We start from the raw sequence: 19,344 nt of genomic DNA, 5'->3' as shown, positions 1-19,344 counted from the left end.
AGTGTTGAACGAACCCCTAGACGCTGGCTGAATCAGATCACTACACTAGAATCTGGGACAGAACGCTCAGAGCACCCACATCAGCATCCTTGGCTGGGGGCGGGGCAGGAATCTGTATTTTAACATACACCCCTGGTGACTTCTCGTGCCCACTGAGAGTTGAGAAATGCTTCTGTGGAACATTTCCAGGGAACTAGAAAGCTCAGTTTCAGGCCCAGCTTAGTTGCAGAGGGAGGCATAGGTATGTGTAGAGTGTAGAACCATCATTTCTGGTTCTCAAGTGCACGGAGACACTTGGGGCCTCAGGAAGGTGCTTCCTGGGCTGCTGTGGGCATGTGGTAGGCAGGAAGGACTGGAGGAGGCTTAGAGAGGAGGGCTCCGGGCTGGCTAACTTGGAGTCAATGACAGCAGTTCTTATTCTTTTAAAAGCTATTGGTCTGTGGCTTACAATTTAATCTGGAGAAAGGAGTCCATTGCTTGCTTTCAGGCAACACATAACAAGTTATGTAAACTAGATTAAATCGAACAGCTGAAGAAGTCCCAAGCAGAAGGGGAAGTCGTGGGTGACTCAGGTCTCTAACCGGGTGTGTTACTTAACTGAGTATGAAAGAAGTCTGGAGAAGATGGGGGGAAAGAGGAATTGAATATTTTCCGTTTTTAGATTTTTTTTAAAAAGATTTTATTTATTTATTTGACAGAGAAAGCATAGGCAGGCAGAGCAGCAGGCTGAGGGAGAGGGAGAAGCAGGATCCCCGCTGAGCAGAGAGCCAGATGTGGGCTTCCATCCCAGGACCCTGAGATCATGACCTGAGCCGAAGGCAGATGCTTAACAACTGAGCTATCCAGGTGCCCCCGTTTTTAGATTATTTTAGATGAATAATTAGATTGTAAGCATTCCTTTGCCTTAGAAAATATCGTTTTAAATAGCAGCATGGTATTCTGTCATCTCGATGAATGCTACTTTGCTCTAATTTGCTTTTTCATAGATGTTCATAAAGCATTGAAATTTTATTATCCAAATGCTACCATGACCATTTTCTGGAGAGTCCGTATATTTGTACATGTTTTCTCCAATTTCTTTTTTTTTTTTTTAATTTTATTTATTTATTTGACAGACAGAGATCATAAGTAGGCAGAGAGGCAGGCAGAGAGAGAGGAAGGGAAGAGCCCTATGTGGGACTCGATCCCAGGACCCTGGGATCATGACCTGAGCTGAAGGCAGCGGTTCAACCCACTGAGCCACCCAGGCGCCCTGTTTTCTCCAATTTCTTATGGTGAGTTGTTGGGACAAGGTAGAGATGCAAGAAGGCCTATGAATGAACAAATACACGGACGTCTGATGGGATAAGCTGGCGTTATGGTTCTTAACCCATCCTTTCAGGTTTGGGCTGCTGTAGCCAGTAGGGGGCACCTGCTAGAGAAAGACTGGGCCTGAGGCCTCCAGACTGACAGGTCTGTGGCAGGTGCCATCCCCTACTCTGCCTATTAACAGGACCCGCTCACGGCACAGCTCCACGCATGCTTTGCAAACACTGTAAGTTAGATATCTTTTGGAATTAAACATTTTTAGATTGTAGAATAATACAAATTATTTCCTCTCTATATGTTAGGAAGCACCCCACTTAGTTTTGGGGACCACCTTGTACTCAAATACAAGAACATTTTTAGAACAACAGGGTAGTGAATATTTGAAGTAAGTGAGAAAAATATGGAGCACCTGGCTGGCTCAGTTGGAAAAGCATGCAACTCTTGATCTCAGGGTCACGAGTTCAAGCCCCACATTGGGTGTAGAGCTTACTTAAAAAAAAATAAACAAATAGGGGCACCTGGGTGGCTCAGTCAGTTGAATGTCTGCCTTCTGCTCAGGTCATGGTTCCAGGGCCCTAGGATCGAGCCCCTGCATCGGGCTCCCTGCTCGACAGAGAGCCTGCTTCTCCCTCCCCCTCTGCCTGCTGCTCTGTCTACTTGTGCTCTTTCCCTAGCTCTCTGTCAAATAAGGAAATAAAATCTTTACATAAATAAATAAATAAAAATAAAAAGGAAGTAAGTGAAAAAAAAAAAACTGTTAAATCCTCATGTCAGCTCAGATGAGGATTTGCAGCTACCTGACTTTGCTGCTATTCTGTGGAAACTTGTGGCTTCCTGCATGGAGGATAAGGGATTTAGTGCCTGCGTATATTCTGAATTTGAGCAGGAAGATCTGACCCAGAAGAAGAGGGAATTCTGTCCCCTGGGTGCTCAAGGAGGGGGGCCTGTTTGTCTTTTCTAGCTCATCAGGAAGCTGGGAGCTCTTCATCCCTTCGTAGACGATGAGCCTAAATGTTCCTCTTTCCTATACTAAATATTACATTTCTTTTCTCCAGGTCCTCTTCCGTCTCCAACACTAAATTGCACCTCGGTTGCTGAATACATTACAATCAATTGCAGGATCCCAGAATCTTACAATTTCACACAATATTTAAACTATTCATGGAACTGCTTTCCGGCACTGTGTAAAAATGGCTCCAATATGTCTGAAGTGTTGATTAAGAGGAACAATGATCTCTCGCAGGAAATACGCTGTACTGTTCACAGTCCGTTGTCCAAACAGACATCCTTGCTTGTCTTAGCAACCTGTGTCCCAGATGGTGAGTAAACAACACAGTGTGTCATGGCAGACATACTCTGCGGGGGCGGGGGGGTTTGGGGAGGGGGGATGCATCCAGGGACCCCAGGTGGCTCGGGAGTTTCAAACCAGAGATGCTCACCTGCGTTTCATGTCTGAAATGTAAGATGAGGACCCTGCATTATAGACGTGCAGCTGCCATTTCTCAACCTCTGCTGGGCCAAGCACTGTTCTGATCAGTTCATGAAGTCAGTCCTCCCCCAGCTGCAGGAGTTGGGTATCAGCCATTATCTTTATTTTATGGGGAGAAACGTGGACACGGGGAGTTCAGCGTGGTTGCCTCAGATCACAGATAGTGAGGGGCAGAGCCTTGTTTTGAAGTCAGACCATCTGAAGTTCCAGAGCTCCTCAGGAACTGTTCACGGCAGTACTCGGTAATGTTCTTGATAACCATCGTGTTCTTGAAGGCTGCCTGTGTGCCGCAAGAATGTGCACTTGGTACCTTGTCTCAGCTGCTCCCTGGATGGGATGACAATCTGTTTTGGCTGTGGCCCTTTTATTTTGTTCAATTCTCATGTTCCTTTGTAATTTGCCATTTTTATTAGCGGGGTTTTTTTTTTTTTACATTATATTCCCGGTTTACAGACAAAAGGATCAGTAATTTGAAAGTGGGTCATTAGAACATAGAAAAAGAGGTGAAAATAGTGAACACTATGATGCAGAGCAATATCATCATTGTAAATAGTGAACAGGACCCTGTGAGTTCCCTTGGGCAGTGATGGGGTGATTCTGTGAATCAATTTTTTCTGAACAGGCAACTGAAGCAGAAAAAGGCAGTTAGTCAATGTCATGAATATAAAAAACCCTTGAATTATATTTGATTAGTGAGCCCTTCTCCCTGAGTTGCCAATGTACTGTCCTTCTTGAAAATTTTCTTTCCTCTCTCCTCTCTCCTCTTTGGTCTCTCTCCTTTCCTCTCTTCTCTCCCTTTTCTCTCTCCTCTCACCTCTGTCTCCTCTTTCCTCTCCCCTTCTCTCCTCTTTCCTCTCGCTTCTCTCCTCTCTCCCCTCTCTCCTGTTTCCTCTTTTTCCTCTCTCCTCTCTCTCCTTTCCTCTCTTTCCTCTCCTCTCTCATTCATCTCTCCTCTCTCCTTTTTCCTCTTTCCTCTCTCCTCTTTTTCCTCTCTCCTCTCTCCCTTCTCTCTACTCTTTCCTCTCTCCTCTCTTTCCTCTCTTCTCTCCTTCCTCTTTCCTCTCTGCTCTCTTCCATCTCTCCTCTCTCCTTTTCTTAGTAGGTTCCATACCCGGGGTGGAGCCCAACATGGGGCTTGAACTCTGAGGTCAAGACCTAAGCTGCGATCAAAAGTCAGACACTTAACCAACTGAGCCACCCAGGCACCCCGAAAATTTTCAAATAATGACATGGAGGCATTAAGTTCATTATATCATTTTCAGACTAAGCAGTGTGACTTCCTGGGTAAAGCAAACAAATACTTCCAGATGAAGTGCAAAATGAGTTCCAGTTCTTAACCTATGGTTTTGATCCCCAAAGGCAGAGAAAAGACCAGACCCACAGAGGTACCACTCAGGACGGCACCTTTTGTGCAAGTCACACAATTGTCCAGAAGATTTGAAAGCCAGCTGCAAAGTCCACCACAATTGTTCTGCTTGGAGCAAACGTGTCTTTAGTAATTCCACTTACCGGGTGTTACATAATATCCAAGGTGTGGAAATGCGATTTGATGCTAGCAGATAGTTGCCTTATTGTGGGAACAAAAACCAAAAGCAGTGTGCTTTTTTTGGCTTAGGTGTGTGTGTGTGTGTGTGTGTGTGTGTGTGTGTGTGTGTATGAGAGAGAGAGAGAGAGAGATGCCCATAACCAACAAAAGAAAGAAGGTATTGCGTGCAGAATAAACCAGATGGTTGAAATCTTGAAAAGCTTCTTGTGCCCCAAGCATTTTGCCCTTGCATAGGTTTTCACTTAACCTTTACCATTGGAATTGAATGTCCAAGTAAGATGCCCTTTCCTGTGGGTACCTTGAGAAAAGATCGTCATGATCTCATCCCTCTCCTTGATGATAGAGGTTGTTAATTTGCAAATAGACTCTCTTGGTTATGCAATAGTGGTGATTCATCTTTCTTTTACATCACCCTCCAAACTAATAGTTCACATTGCATTATAGACTTTGTAAGTTTGAGAAACAGTGCTAAGTAATTCTTAGGTCATTTAAATCCTGGAGTAGTGCTGAGGCACCTGGGTGGCTCAGTGGGCTAAGGGTCTACCTTCATCTCAGGTCATGATTCCAAGAGTCCTGGGATTGAGTCCCACATCAGGCTCCCTGCTCAGCAAGGAATGTGCTTCTCCCTCTCTCTCTGCCTGCCCCTCTGCCTACTTGGGCTCTCTCTCTGTCAAGTAAATAAATAAAATCTTTTTTTTTTAAGATTTTATTTATTTATTTGACAGAGCTCACAAGTAGGCAGAGGGGCAGACAGAGAGAGAGAGGAGGAAGCAGGCTCCCTGCTGAGCAGAGAGCCCGTTGTTGGGCTTGATCCCAGGACCCTGGGATGATGACCTGAGCCGAAGGCAGAGGCTTTAACCCACTGAACCACCCAGGCGCCCCTAAATAAATAAAATCTTTAAAAATAAATAAATCCTAGAGTAGTCCTGACATAGGAGACATATACCTGGGGACCCACTAAGCAAGTGTTGGAGGACGTTTTTCTTCCCTGCATCTGGGGCCCAAATCTAATGATCGTAATGGTTCTTCTTGACAATAAATGTCTAGGATCTCTTTTCTTCCCAGTATGATTTTTGAATACTTTCTATACAGTTGCATGCATCATAACAGATAAATTTGTGTGGGTATAGTGGTTAAAATCTAGGTGTTACTTTTTTAAGTGCTGATTTTTTTTTTTTAAATCTAGACTTTTTCTATTTTATCAGTGAAACATTGTAACTCATGTGGACCAGCCTGCTGCCCTCTGGCAGGCCCTCCCCAATAATCATTTTGTTGGCTGCCCACTATCACCATTCCAGACTGCCCCACAGGAGTCACTTACCTTATAAGAAGTTGTTTACCTTTTAAGAGTGAGGAAACAAGTTCTACCAGCTGGGGCGGCTTCCCCAAGTTTACTTATGTAGTGGAGATAGAATTAGAATTTAAGTCTTTGAACCCTGGAGCCTTTTTTTTTCCATTACATCATCCTGATTCTGTATGTCTTAAAATAAGTCAAATTAAGAAATAAATTTTGACTCACGCACAGGACTTGGCTGCCAGAAAACCGTACCATTGGAATGATAGTATGGACTATGGGGGTGTTCTGTAGGACCAGGGATCAGGTTTTTTAATAAATAAATTATAAGGGGAAGAAAGAGAGAGGCTAGGGGGAGCTTAAAAAGTCAAGAGATTTAAGAAGCCTATAATTAATTGCAATGTATGGACCTTGTTTGATCCTGATTCAAACAGAAAAAAAGTGAAAAAATAAGAGGGATTTAAGTGGTGACCGCATATTTGATTGTATCAAGGCCTTAGTTTTTTTTTTAGCTATGATAACGGCATGGTTATGCTTTATAGATAATCCTTATCTTTTGGAAACATATACCAAAATGGGTATGACTTAAAAATTGTGCTCTCTGGAGTCAAACAGGGGCTCACTTCTCTACTTACCTTGAAGCAAGTGGGAAGGGAGAGGAGAGAGCACAGTCCTTCCCTTTAAAGAACTGCCCAGTGTGGCGTGCATCACTTCCAGGGCCAGCAGCTTGGCCAGACTGAGTTCATGGCCATGGCCCCTGGGGGAGAGTGGGAAGTGTCCTCCTTACTAGCTGGCTGGCCGGGCATGCACCGACTTAAAACACAGGGGTTCTATTCCCAAAGGAAAATGGGGAGTTGGGTATGGGGACCAATAGATGAACATAACTTGTACCGTTTTATTTTATTTTTAAAGATGTATTTATTTATTTTAGAGAGAGAGAACATGTGTGAGTTGGGGGAGGGGCAAAAGGCGAAGGAGAGAGAACATCTCAAGCAGACTTTGCTCTGAGTGCAGAGCCTGATGCGGGGCTCGATTTCACGACCCATGAGATGATGGCCTGAGCCAAAACCAAGAGTTGGATGCGTAATCGACTGAGCCACCCAGGTGCCGTAACTTGTATCATTTTAAAACATAAACGAAATCAGAAAAACGTGAAGATTGATAAAAGTAGCAAATGTAAATAGAGGGTCTCGCTTTTTTGCACCTCGCTGATCATTTCGTGTACTCCCTCGGGTATATGCACCCAATTTAGAAACTCTGGGTCTCAGCCAGAGGTTATGGTGTCTCAGAAGGCTGTGATGGCAGCAGATTGGGAGCAGTGGTTCAGGTTGGGGTACGTGTTGGAAATACAGCCACAAGGAATTCCTCATGGTTTGAGTAGGGGAGAAGGGTCCCAAATAAGAAATGTGCAAATGACCCCCAGATTTCTGGCTCAAGCCATTGGATGAACAGTGGCATCATTTACTGAGACTGGAAAGCAGGGCAGCAGGTGTGTGGAGGACGTGAGAAGTTTGGTTTGGGACATGTTCGAAATGCCTGTTAGATTTCAAGTGGAGACCTCAGGTAAGGCGTTTTGAATTGAGTCTAGGTCTCTGGGGAGTCATTAGCATGGGAGAAGTAAGTGTGGGCAGAATCAACGTATAGTCAGCATTTAAAGCTGTGGGACTAGGTGAGCAGATAGGACAAAGCAGTGGACTGGGACTGAGTCTCAGGGACTCCAGCATTTAGAGGCTGTTGAGAGGAGAAGGGTCCCACGGAGGGGACAGAGAAGGATCTCCCTGGAGGCAGGAAGAGAACTCCAGCAAGGTGGCATCTCAGTCAGGAGCCACGTGAAGAGGGGGGAGCACCTGTCCGTGTAGCAGACACCGAGGAAGAACAGACTGAAGAACTTGCGTTACTGTTTTGTCATCTCCCCTGAATATCTGCTGTCCCAGAGGGGGGGTGGCAAATGGCATCATCCCTGGGAGAAAGGTTTTTGGAAGGGACTGGATCAAGTACGATTAGACTCAGCTGTTTAAAAAGAATACTTTTTTAAAAATATTGGTGGCTTGAAAATGAAGATGGCTTTTTTCACATTAGAATCTATCTCTATCTATCTATCTATCTATCTACGAGGTGTGTGTGTATGTGTGTGTGTGTGTGTGTATGTGTATACATACACACATACATACATATCCAAAGTAGGCAGTCCTGGATGTATTGCTGCTCGGTGAAGTTGTCAGAGACCCAGCAGCAGCCTGGCTCCTCCTGCCTTGCCCACTGGTTCAGGCAGGAGGATCCAGAAAGGGGAGACCTTGGAGAAATCTACACAACCCTCCCTACAGCTCAGTGCCCAACACTTAGTCACGTGGTCAAACCCAGTTGCAAGAAAGGCTGAGGAACTAATCTGTGAGTGGAATGATAGCATGCCCAGCCAAAAATCTGAATTCTGTCACCAAAGAGGAGGGTAAGGATAGGGGGCATTACAGGGAGGTAACTAGCAGTTTCTGGTTGGGGGGCCTCTCAGATCAAACAGGTGGGTGACTTTCTGTTTGTTCTAACCCACCTGTGTTCTGAATAAGAGGAAACGGTGTGTATTCACATTCTCATTCTCATTTATTCATTCACTTTCTCTCTCCCCTCCCCGCCACCCTCCCCAGCCTCTCCCTTCTCTCTTAACCCTCAGTGGTTGCTGTTAGTGACCCCAGCCTTCCCTTAGCAGTGCTCTGGGATCATTTTGCCATATGCTTAGGTCTTCTGCCTTTGGATTTTTAGCAGCTGGATGGAGTCCACATTGTAAATATGTCCTGCTTTTCTGCTGAGGACACGTAGGTTGTTTTAGCTTTTTTTTTTTTTTTTTTTAAGATTATTTATTTGACAGAGAGAGACCACAAGTAGGCAGAGAGGCAGGCAGAGAGAGAGGAGGAAGCAGGCTCCCTGCTGAGCAGAGAGCCCGATGGGACTCTGGGATCCCAGACCCTGGGGTCATGACCTGAGCCGAAGGCAGAGGCTTAACCCATTGAGCCACCCAGGTGCCCTGTGTTAGCTTTTTGATATTGTCAGGAAAGCTGTGGTAAACATCTTTGTGCCTTTTCTGGAGGGAGGGGAAGAGCACATCACTGATCGTTTCTGTAGAAATGGACTTGCAGGGTCAAAGGATGTCAGTAGTGATACCAAGAGCATCTCCTCAGTAGGTTGATGGTGATAGGTTATAGCTGTTCTCAAGGATCTTAACTCAACTGATGCTCACAGCTGCCCTCTGAGATAGGTGTACGTATCACTCCCCTTTAGTCAGCCCTGGAGGAATCTGAGGCAGCAAGAGGTTTGCATCACGCTCCGACTCTTATAATGGTTCGGTGAGACTGTGGGCACACCGTGTAGCTGCTTTACGATGGACGTTTTTACGGAGCCCTTGTTACGCACTGCCACCACAGTGCCCTACCAGACACGTGTTGCTAAGTTAAGCTTCCACAGACAGTGTGGGCTAGCTGGAAACAACACTTCTAGTGGAGTGTTTGCATCTTTTAATAAATAGCACTGGGCTTGCTATGTATCAACCGTATACGGGTAAGTTTATTTATAAATACTGTTGGTTCTCTTGATCTGCGGTAGTCAGTCGTGTGTCATAAAGTCACCGTGAATATGGAATTAGTGAATACTGAATGTTGCTTCTGGGAAATGCAGGGTTAGGTTCCTGCAAGCTTCTGGTCAACATTTTTGGCAAGAAATCAGTAAACAACCTTTTTTTTTTTTTTTAAGACTTTATTTATTTACTTGACAGAGAGAGATCACAAGTAGGCAGAGAGGCAGGCAGAGAGAGAGAGAGGGAGAAGCAGGCTCCCCAACCAGAGCAGAGAGCCCGATGTGGGGCTCAATCCCAGGACCCTGGGATCATGACCTGAGCTAAAGGCAGAGGCCTAACCCACTGAGCCACCCAGGTGCCCCAACAACCTTGTTTTGTGTGCCTTTCTATTTAAAGACACCTTATTATAGATGTGTTGTTGATTCATGAACATTGGACTCTCGGCCAACAGTGCCATGACTTAATGCCTAGATGAAGCATATCTAACAAAAACATATATTTTCTCTGAAAGGCATATCCCAGCCTTCTTCCGCTTAGGAACGCTACACAGCACTTTGGCACTGTGTTCAGGGCTATTTTAGACAATTAGCCAACAAAAAGCATGAAAGTATGAAAAATGTGGCAGTACACAGACCAGGAATAGGGCACTTACTTACCTTAGAGGAGAGGACTCAAGAAGGCGGAGTATTGCCTTGTTCAGCCTCAGTGGGGACATGTTCACCTAGCAGTCGGGTTTTTTGCCGTTCTGCTGCATGTGTCCTCCAGGGACCATGAACATGCCGCGGCATGGACGTGGGGAGGACACATGCATCTTAGCAAGGAGGCAGATCGCAGATATGGAATCTGCAAATAAGAAGACTCCCCTGGACTCTGTTTTGATCAGTCCAGATAATTGTATTTACTTCTTTCTCACCAGCTTCCTTTTTTTTTTTTTTTTTTACAGAGCATTCAAGGAACAGGTTTACAATTATACCAGCAGTAGTCCTAGTAGCCCTAGTAGCAGGAGTAACTTTTTTGCTGTTTAAAAGAGGTATGTATACTTTCTTTCAAAAAAATCCGTTTCAAACTCGAATTGGTTTTCCAAAGGCCAGAAAATTAATAGTTTAGAGACTAAAGCGAAGTTTGAAATTTTAGGCGTTTGGAAAGAAACCAAGGCTTCTGTTTCTTCCTGTGTTCCTCATCATCCAAAGTTGCTGGGTCCGCCAGGTTTGCCAAGATTTTACATGGTCTTGGGGGGAAGGAATCCTCAGGCCATTAGGAGGCTTTACAGATGTGGGAACCCCGCTGGACATTCCTCAGCTTCCTTCTGCTTGTGGTCTGTGTCAACATGTATTATATCTCTGGTCTCCAAGCTAGATTTTGCACAAGACCCCTTACTCTTGGCTGCCAGGGCTTTACTTTCCATTCTTCTAGCCCAGAAGGGAGTCCCGGGGAGGAGGAAGCTGTTGTTGGGGTTTGGTGACTTGGAGTGGGTCCTAAAGGCCTGGTATTACTTGCATTGCCTTCCTGAGCCATTCTCGGTCCCCTAGACATGTGGGCCAGCCCTGAAGGCAGCCCATGTGCCCTGGAGAATGGGTGGGCTGTTCCCCCATCCTGTTCTTCTCCACATCTGCTTTCTCAAAAGGGCTCTTGGCAAGGCTGATTTGTTACTCCCACAGGGAATGCAGAAGAGTCACCTTTCAGCCATGTGATGGCATGTGGGACCCACGTCATTTCACATGCATGTCTTGGACCAACTTAGATTTTATGTCCCCCTAGACCTGCGCTGCTCAGTACCATAGGCACTGGCCATGTGGAGTGGTCTAAATATAAAAGCAATTCATTAAATTTAATTTAAAAATTCTTTCCTCATTTGAACTGTCTACATGTAAAGTGCTCTGCCACACAGAGCTAGCGGCTACCATGATGGGATGGACCAGATAGAGAAGAATTCCATCATCGCAGAAAGTTCTGTCCGCCAATGCTGTCCGAGACTACTGTTGGTACATGGCCACTAACATGTCATATCCCAGGGATACTGTTTTCATATATAGGTTGCAAATACCACGAGGATCCCTAGGTAGTAGATTATGAGTCAGTCGACTCTCCTCTAAATAAGTTATAAAAATTAGCTGAAGAAAGTTTTGAGGCTTCATTACCAATGAGTAAAATATTTAGGGAGCTCAAATGTTCTTGTAAAGAATTATTTTTAATCCCCAAATAACAGTATCATTGTTCATCATCTCCATAACAGATGAGTCCCCAGAAACCAAAATCATTATCCACTCAGAGTTCTTGTGGGTCTATCATCAGAATACCTGAACAAAAAAAAAAAAAAAGGTGTACTCAGTGCCCATATAATTCCAAAGCAGTCAGGTGATTTAACTTTTTTAAAAAGTTCATTCAGTGGAGAGGAAATTAATTATTCCCATGGTCAGTACCCGTAGCACCTTATAACCGGAAAAAAAATTATCTTGAAAAATATCCTTACTTCAGTTGGCTTCACCACCCTAAAGCCATAACTTGGGAAAGGCTGAGGCATTTGGCATGGAGCCTTCTGAGGGGGATGGCGGTGAGTTGTAGTTGACAGACACCGGGACGAGTTCAGTCAGGCTTGTGGACTAGGCAGCTGGACCACCAGCCTGGCTCCAGACGAGGGCTGATGCCTTTTATGGGAGGACACTGATGTGTACATGTATGGAAGCCACATCTTAACATCCAAAATGGCGCTGTCCAAAATGGTAAGCCATGAGCCAGTCGTTGAACCCTGGAAACATGGGAGTCCAAAAACACATACCGTAAATGTAAAATGCTCACCGACTTTATAAGACGTAGTATTTGGAAAGGGCTGCAGAATATCTCATTAGTAACGTTTATTTTGATTACACGTTAAAATGATAATATTCATGACATGTTTTGAAAATTATAGTGTCAAAATTAAATTTAATTTCAAAATTAGAACATTTTGAACATGAATTTCACCCGGTTCTTTTTACTTTGTAACACGACTGCTAAAACTGTTAAATTGACCCGGGTGGCTCTCATATTCCTGGGCAGTGCTGACCCATGCCATCCGAGCCTGCCCTATGTCTTTAGCTTTGTGCATGGGCTGCCATAGAAATATCCATTTTTGTTAGCGGTGTTTGCATTTCTTTTCCTATCATGTGAGGAGCCGTCTTGGAACATGTCCCTGGACCCCCTCTGCAGTTAGTTTGGCTTCAGCATTTGGAAGGGCGGGAAGACCAGCTCGACAGGGCTGTGGTTTAGAGTGCTTCAGAATCAGGTCTCCATCAGGCACACAGGAACTGCAGCGTTCCGCTTTGCTTTTCAGTCCTTTAACTGAGTTGAAAATTTCTTCATTTGTAGGTTTTCCGCAACGTGGCAGAGAAACAGAGAGAACCGAGTAAGTACCCTATAGACTGTGCGGTGGGTAAATTAGGTTTCATGCAGCAGAGCCGGAACAGGCCTGATGAGGGCCACCTCTTCCTTGGGGACCAGGTGTATCTATCACTTGTCTTGAATGGTAGTAAGTGACATCTGCACTGGGCTCAGCAGTTTCTGGGTGTCACCTCCTCCCGCCCTCGCAGTGGGCCTTGCACGGGGGTATCGTGACCACTTGCTCAGAGACAGTGACTATGAGAAGTCAGGGCCCATTGCTAAGACATCGTCGAGCTGGGTCAAATCAGGGTCTTCAGACTCGGAGGGTTATACTGTTAGCCTCCTTCTCCTGTCCCCGGAGAACTGGACCAAGGATTGGGTTCACTTTGGGAGCTAGGATCAGAGCTGGACCTGTATCACAAGCCAAAGCTAGGATCCACACAGTCAACAGCAGCAACGTGGCTAAACTCCCCTATGGAGGCTCCAGAAGGACCCCGGTCCCCCACCAGGTCCTTGGCAGTCGGGAGGCAGGAGCCCAGGAGCTGGGCTTTAGGGGGTGTTGGGAAGAATAAAGGGGCTCAGGGCTGTGAGGCAGGATAGGGAGTGACGAGTCATCCTCTTTGGGACAGCAAATGTCGGTGAGAAGAGGGAGCTAGGGCTGGACTGGCAGGCTGCCAAGCCAAGATACCGAGAGAGAGTTGCCAAGAGGTCTGTGTCGTTTTTTTCTGGGAAACCACTGAGGGTTTCTGAGCAGAGCTATGTGTCAGACAGAGCGTAGGGGGCGTTAGTAGACAAGAGGCTGGAGATGGGGACACTGCTGCTGGACAAATGGAAGAGTGTAGCCAAGCAGAGAAAGCCTGAGTCATGGTCGCCCTGGCAGGGCTGCCATGGGGGGCTGGGTGCGGGAGGAGGTGTGGCAGTCATAGTGACGAACATTCCAGCTAAGCAGGCAGGCTGCCCAGGCCGGGGGTGCGAGTTCCCTGCCAGCTCATCTATCCTGGGCCTTGGACAAGTCACTTCAACCCTCTGTGCCTCAGTTGTCTTCTGTGGAAGAAGGGCGTAACGAGAGTAGAGGAATAGTAGTGTGGGTGATAACATAGAAATAGCAGCATGCACAAACATGTTAATAAAAATACAATGCTTAGAAGAGTGACTGACTTGGAGGGGAGCTTAATCAATGTTACCATGCTAGGATGGTTGTGAATATTATTATTATCCAGGAAAGAAGCCAGAAGTGGCAGGGATTCCGACGCTTGGTGCCCAGGCAGGGCTCTGGGTTGGGAAGCCGGGTCTGTGCTGTGAAACGCTGAGTGTGGGGTTCTGGCGCATTACACGGGTCCCGAGGTCTGGTGCACAGTTGCTGAAGTGGCTTCTGGGGCTGCGGCTGGAGCTCCAGCCTGGGGTGCCCTGAGCATCTGAGGTCACCAAGAAAGCCAAGTCCTTGGGTGACAGGCTGAGTGGAGGGGCTAGGCCGAGTCACGGGGGAGAGCCAGATTGGCCCCTGCTAGAGACCCTCAGGGCGGCGGCTGCATATTAAGGGTGAGGAGAGGCTCGGGGAGGGTGGGTGGGCAAGACCTTGGCTTTATTGAGTGAGTGGCTGATTTTCAAGAACGCCCCGGGGTCAGCGGTAGGAGTGGGGAATGAGGAAGGGCCGCTGTGCAGCAGGGAGCACCTGCCTGCCGCGGGGCCCATGGGCTCAGAAGGTCCCTTTCCCCCAGCTGCCGGGTTGGACACACCCAGGTTACCAGGGAGGCCGGCTGGGCAGGAGGCCTGGGGCAGCTCTGGGAGCCTCCCAGCAAGGCTGTGAGGGGTTGATGGGCCAGGAGGCCATGCGGAGGGGGCTGGAGAGAGGATGAGCAGTGGTCGGTGAGGTGAGGAACAGGTGTGCCAGCAGGGAAGGGGGGAGAGAGAGCACAAGGGCTGTGGTCAGAGGTGGGGATTACCAGTTGGCGGCAGTGAGCATGACTGCGGGGAGGGCGAGATTCTGGGCCGGCCTCTGCTGAGACCCTGCTGGTGACAGCGGACGGGCAGCCATCGGAACAGGACTGCCGCCGTCGTTCAGGGGAGGCCGTGAGCCAGGGCCGTTGGGAGAGGTGATGGAGTATCCCAGAACTCGTGCCCTTGCTGGCTGCTCTCTCCCTTCAGCACACTTTCACGGAGGTCCCTCTGTGCCAGCAAGGTGAGGCTCTGTGTTCGCTGACGGCTTGAGATCATCTGCCCAAGGAGGCCTCCACTGTGTGGGGTTCAGAGAAGGGGTATGCTAGGGCTCCCCCCTCGAGCAGCTTGTGGGCACACAGGAGAGAGTGGATGAGTACATAAACAGATGGGCTGAGGCCCGGGCAATGGGCCAGCATGTATGGTAGGGATGGTCTGGGCTGGGCAGCCACCCGAGGGGAGGTGAAGAGGCCAGAATCATCACAAAGGCTCTGAGGGGAGTGGGATGCAAGCTAGATTTTCGGAGCAGGGTGGAGTGGAGAAGGCATTCCAGGGAGGCAGCAGGGGCAAAGACGTGGAGGGGAGCTAGACCCTCGTGGTTTATTTGACCGGGAGATTGGTCTGCTTAGCATCAAGCTGAGTAGGTGGCAAAAGAGTGATGTCAGGAGCATTAAGCTGGAGCAATATGAGAATAGGGAGCCATCGTAGGCTCTTGAGCAGGAGAGCTCTGCGAAGCAAGAGAAGCACTGCTTTGGGATAATGAATCTTGGAAGGTAAAAGTGACATCTGAGGGTGACATCCTGGGGAGAGACCTGGGTAGCCTGGAGCTGGGTGTGGGAGCTCACTCACAGCTCTTGGTGTATTTTTGTTTACTGTTCAGATTTTGTACTTTGTATATTTACAACCTACTTAATACTAATTTTTACATTTAAAGAGGCCACTATGGCCACAATGGGACTTCCTTAAACTCAATTATTAGTTACATATATGGCGGAGTGGGAAGGATTGGAAGAGTAGTGGGGGAGGGGACAAGCATAACCAGGAACAAAGGCCAAATTTTCACATTTCTGTGAGGACAGTGTCTGAAAGAGCTAGACCCACTTAGAATATGTCCAAGGACAGCCAAGCACATTTCAGCAAGCTGAGAGAAAAACGGGCATCATACCACACTTTTCAGCCAGACAGTTCAATGTCGACAATTTCCAGGAATGCTGGTCATCTCTATTTTTGTGTGAACGCCTGGAAGACAGGTCACAGAGTCACCCAAGCTAAAAAGGGAGCCAAGAGCCCTGTTTCTCTGGGAAGAAAGATCTGTAGTCTGTGGGGGTGTCTCAGCCTGAAGGGGAGCTAGAGAGGCAGGAGGAGCAACACTTGTGGGCATGGGTGAGGAGTGCGGCCACCCAGCCCTGCCCCTGCTCTGAGGAGTGCTGTGCCTGCCGGGACACGTTTGGGAAGCACCTCTCACTTCATTCCCCTCAAAAATTCACAGCACCCATTTTTGGGTTCTATTAGATTCTTTTTAAAATTTTTTTTTTATTTTTAAGATTTACTTATTTATTTGAAAGAGAGAACAAGCAGAAGGGAGAGGCAGAGGGAGAGAGAGAGGGAGAGGGAGAAGCAGGCTCCAAGCAGGGAGCCCGACAATGTGGGGCTTGATCCTAGGACTCCAGGACCGTGACCTGAGCCTAAGGCAGCCGCTTAAGTGACTGAGCCACCCAGGCACCTGTTAGATTCTTAATAGGAAAGCTCATAATCTGCTCCCTTTTCCCTAACCCCTGTGACCGCAGCGCTCACTCTTTATGATCTCTGGTCATCAATGGGGCACAGATATTTGGGGAGCCCTGGTGTGGTCTGGGCTGCACCCAGTGGGTCTGGCCTGACCTAGGAAGTATATGTGGTAGGGAAGGCGCGAGGCAAGAACAGGTAGCTGGGTGTGAAGGGGCGTGTCCAGGCTTTGCTGCCGCTTTGTGCCTGGACTCATTTTCTTCTGAGCCAACCCCAGACTGGTCCTGTCATCACTGCAGAGATGACTCATCAGGAAGAGAGGTTGAGGAAGAGCGGAAACCGTCTCCAGGAGCCACATGTGGCCAGGAGCAGATAACCCCCAGAAGGAGCGACAGCTCACATAACAGTGCTTAAGGTCTCAGCTTTATTCTTCGGAGGTTTCAGTGACGCTCAAAGACTGGGTCGGTTTGAGGAAACGGGACTGAATGTGAGTGCCTCGCACTGAAGGTGCTACTTCCAGTGGGCCTCCAGCTACTGTCCCAGGAGGGCTCAAGACCCATCTCCCTCCATCTCTGCGCCCCGGAGCCCTTGGCTTTGATGGCTTCATTGTAAAAGTTCTACTCCCAGTAGAATAGGAGGGTAACTTGGTCTGCATTTTACAAGTTACTAACAGAAAATCTTTTTTCTTATAGCCCCAGTTGACCGGTACTTCAAGATGATCAAATGTATAGTGACTAAGTTATTTAAATAATGGAATCAAAGGCCATCTGATTTGCCGTTCAAGTATTCTGTCATCTTCAAGGACATTTTGGAACTCTAATCTGAAGTGACTCTCCACTAGAAGAGTCTTTTTTTAGAAGAAATATCAACTATTAACCAGAACTAGTATCTACCCTATCCCTGCTCTGGTCTCCAACTAGATACTGTAAATGGTTTTTTGATTCTCAGTTTCTTACTGCCAATTTTCTATCAGATATACATGTGTAAATATGTAAATATATCCTAAATGGTAGGTGGTTTGGCTTTATTTTTTCCTCTTAGGTCAGAAAACTATTCTGAGTCATCTACCTCAGGAGGTGAAGGCTTTTTACTTAGATCCGTCCTCCGCTTCTCTTTTGTCTTAGAGGGAAAAGAATTCATTGCAGGGTGGGTAGTGGAGTGAGGAGGAGATGGACAAAACACGTTCCGTGTGCTGGGTCCGTGGCTCTTGACAGGACGCGAGAACACACGGGTCTTCTGTTTACTTCGCTAAGACCAGATTGCCGCCATCTACACACAGGGGGACTTGTCACATGAAGGTCTCTTAACGCACTCAGTGTCTGGTGTTAGCTGTCACACGGGCAGGGAAACAGCAGAGAACTCTTAAAAACTCTGAAGTCCTATACAAATGCAGAACAACAGCCTCTCCTGAATGAGGAAGCAGACGGCGCTGGCTATCCCTCGGGTCGCCATCATACATACCAACGTCCAAGGCCCTTAGCTCCTGAACCCACACTACCCCTGGAGCTCCTGTCACATGAGAGTCTTCAGCCTGAAAGAGGAAACACCGCTTTATCACACCAAGGCAAAGCATGCTGAAAGGAGCCCCATGAGACTGCTCTCTCTGGCCCCCTCACAGTTATCAGCAAGAATGAGGCGGGGGCCTGGGAGCCCCGAGTACTCTTGGGAAGAGCCCTACTTCCCCCTGCTCCTTCCACCTCTGGGCAGCAGAGCTTCCTATCAACGTGTGTGTCTGGCTCATCTTGTGAAACCCTTTTATTTCAGGCCCTGTGGGGAGCCTGGGACTCCCAGACCTTCCTTCACCTTCCAGACCTTCATCTCCAGACGCTCTGTAAGGCTGTTTCTGACCCCTTCATCAGCAGCAAGATTCCTAGGATTCTCTGCTATGAATGTTCCCTCCACCTTTCTGTTCTCACCGGAACCCGACTGTAGCTGCTGCTTCCCGATACCCTCTCAAGGGCCAGCTGCTTCCTCTCTTGGGCTCCTTGGACACTGGGCAAGAAGGAGGCCTGGCATCCTCTTGGCTCCTGTCTGCTTCCAGCCCATGCCTCCTTCCTCAGTTCCGATGGGCAAACCAGCAGATCACCACCACCAGACATTCCCTTTTCTAGCATCTTCGTTGTTCCTCAACCTGTGAAGATTTTAGCGCTAAGCCGAGATCACTCTCCTAATGCGCCTCCCTTCCGAATCTGTGCTTGCAGAACCCCAGATCCAGTGCCCTGGCATGGTCTGCCCTAAGTATCTTGTCCCCTGTCCCTTCCCAGCAGCCACTGCCCTGGTCTTATCCCTGACCTTCCACCAGCAATGCCTGCAGCCCCTCACAGTCCCTGTTACAGGTGTTCCTGCTCCTCTCTCCATCTTACACATCTTTCCCTGAGGGCCCTGCTCCACAGACCCCCACTGGCCTGCTGCTGCAGCGACCTCTTGTTCCCGAAGCCACGCTGGGTTTTCATGTTCATCGTGAGAGTGACTCCTCCACCTTTACTCTTTTACCCTCCCACTTGTCCTCATTTGGCCAGATCCTAACAAGGTGGGCAGAGTCACCTCTGCTGGTTCCCTCCCTGCACCCGAGCTGCCGAGCACCCCTTCAGGCAAGGACAGCCCTGGGCTGAGTAGGGTCATCTTGGACTGCAGACCCCCGGGGGGCTCGCACTGGTCTCAGATGGCCTTGCAGCATTGCCCAGGTCTGCTCACTCTCTCTTCCCTTCTTTTCCTAGACCTGTAGCCCTGTGTCCGCATGCTCTGCTGCTCGCCTCACTTCCTCTGTCACCGAAACAAAAGCATCCAGAAAAACGTCCCACCACGTGTCTGCACACCCCGCTCGCTGCATTGGCAGCCGTGTCTTTTGCTTCCCCTCCTGCGACTGTTTGAACACTCCTTGCTCCTTCTGAACCCAGTCTCCCCCACCTTGTCTTTGTCTGCTGGGGCCACCATAACAAAATACCAGTGACTTAAAAAACAATTTAGACTGGGCGACTTAAAAAACAAATTTATTTTCTCACGGCTCTAGAGGCTAGAAAGTCCAAGACCAAGGTGCCGGCTGGTTTGGTTCCCGGTGAGGGCACTCTTCCTTGTTTGCAGGTGGCTGCCTTCTTGCTGCGTCCTCTCATGGCTGGGAAAGAGCCCTG

The 19,344-nt window shown here is 47.9% G+C and overlaps 1 protein-coding gene across 3 annotated transcripts in view; it reads left to right on the top strand.

Moving 5' to 3' along the window:
* Nucleotides 1-17,228, top strand: part of LOC111142848 (CD58 molecule) — a 39,708-nt gene extending 22,480 nt beyond the window's left edge. Inside the window, exons 3-7 of one of the 3 annotated variants that reach the window (XM_022496192.1) lie at nt 2,364-2,627; nt 10,143-10,229; nt 12,545-12,581; nt 16,516-16,631; nt 16,909-17,228. In XM_022496192.1, the coding sequence (XP_022351900.1) occupies nt 2,364-2,627; nt 10,143-10,229; nt 12,545-12,581; nt 16,516-16,630 (503 nt within the window). In that variant the 3' untranslated portion in view covers nt 16,631; nt 16,909-17,228. Of the gene's footprint in view, nt 1-2,363; nt 2,628-10,142; nt 10,230-12,544; nt 12,582-16,515; nt 16,704-16,908 lie in introns of all 3 variants that reach the window. The other 2 variants (XM_022496191.1, XM_022496193.1) reach the window with 2 other exon arrangements.
* The last annotated feature ends 2,116 nt before the right edge of the window (nt 17,229-19,344 follow it).

Source organism: Enhydra lutris, unplaced genomic scaffold (assembly GCF_002288905.1).
Source record: "Enhydra lutris kenyoni isolate GAN:26980312 unplaced genomic scaffold, ASM228890v2 scaffoldscaffold9, whole genome shotgun sequence".
In the NCBI taxonomy this organism is placed as follows: domain Eukaryota; kingdom Metazoa; phylum Chordata; class Mammalia; order Carnivora; family Mustelidae; genus Enhydra; species Enhydra lutris.
The sequence above is the reverse complement of the archived record's forward strand: the minus strand, read 5'-3'. Positions and strand labels throughout refer to the sequence as shown.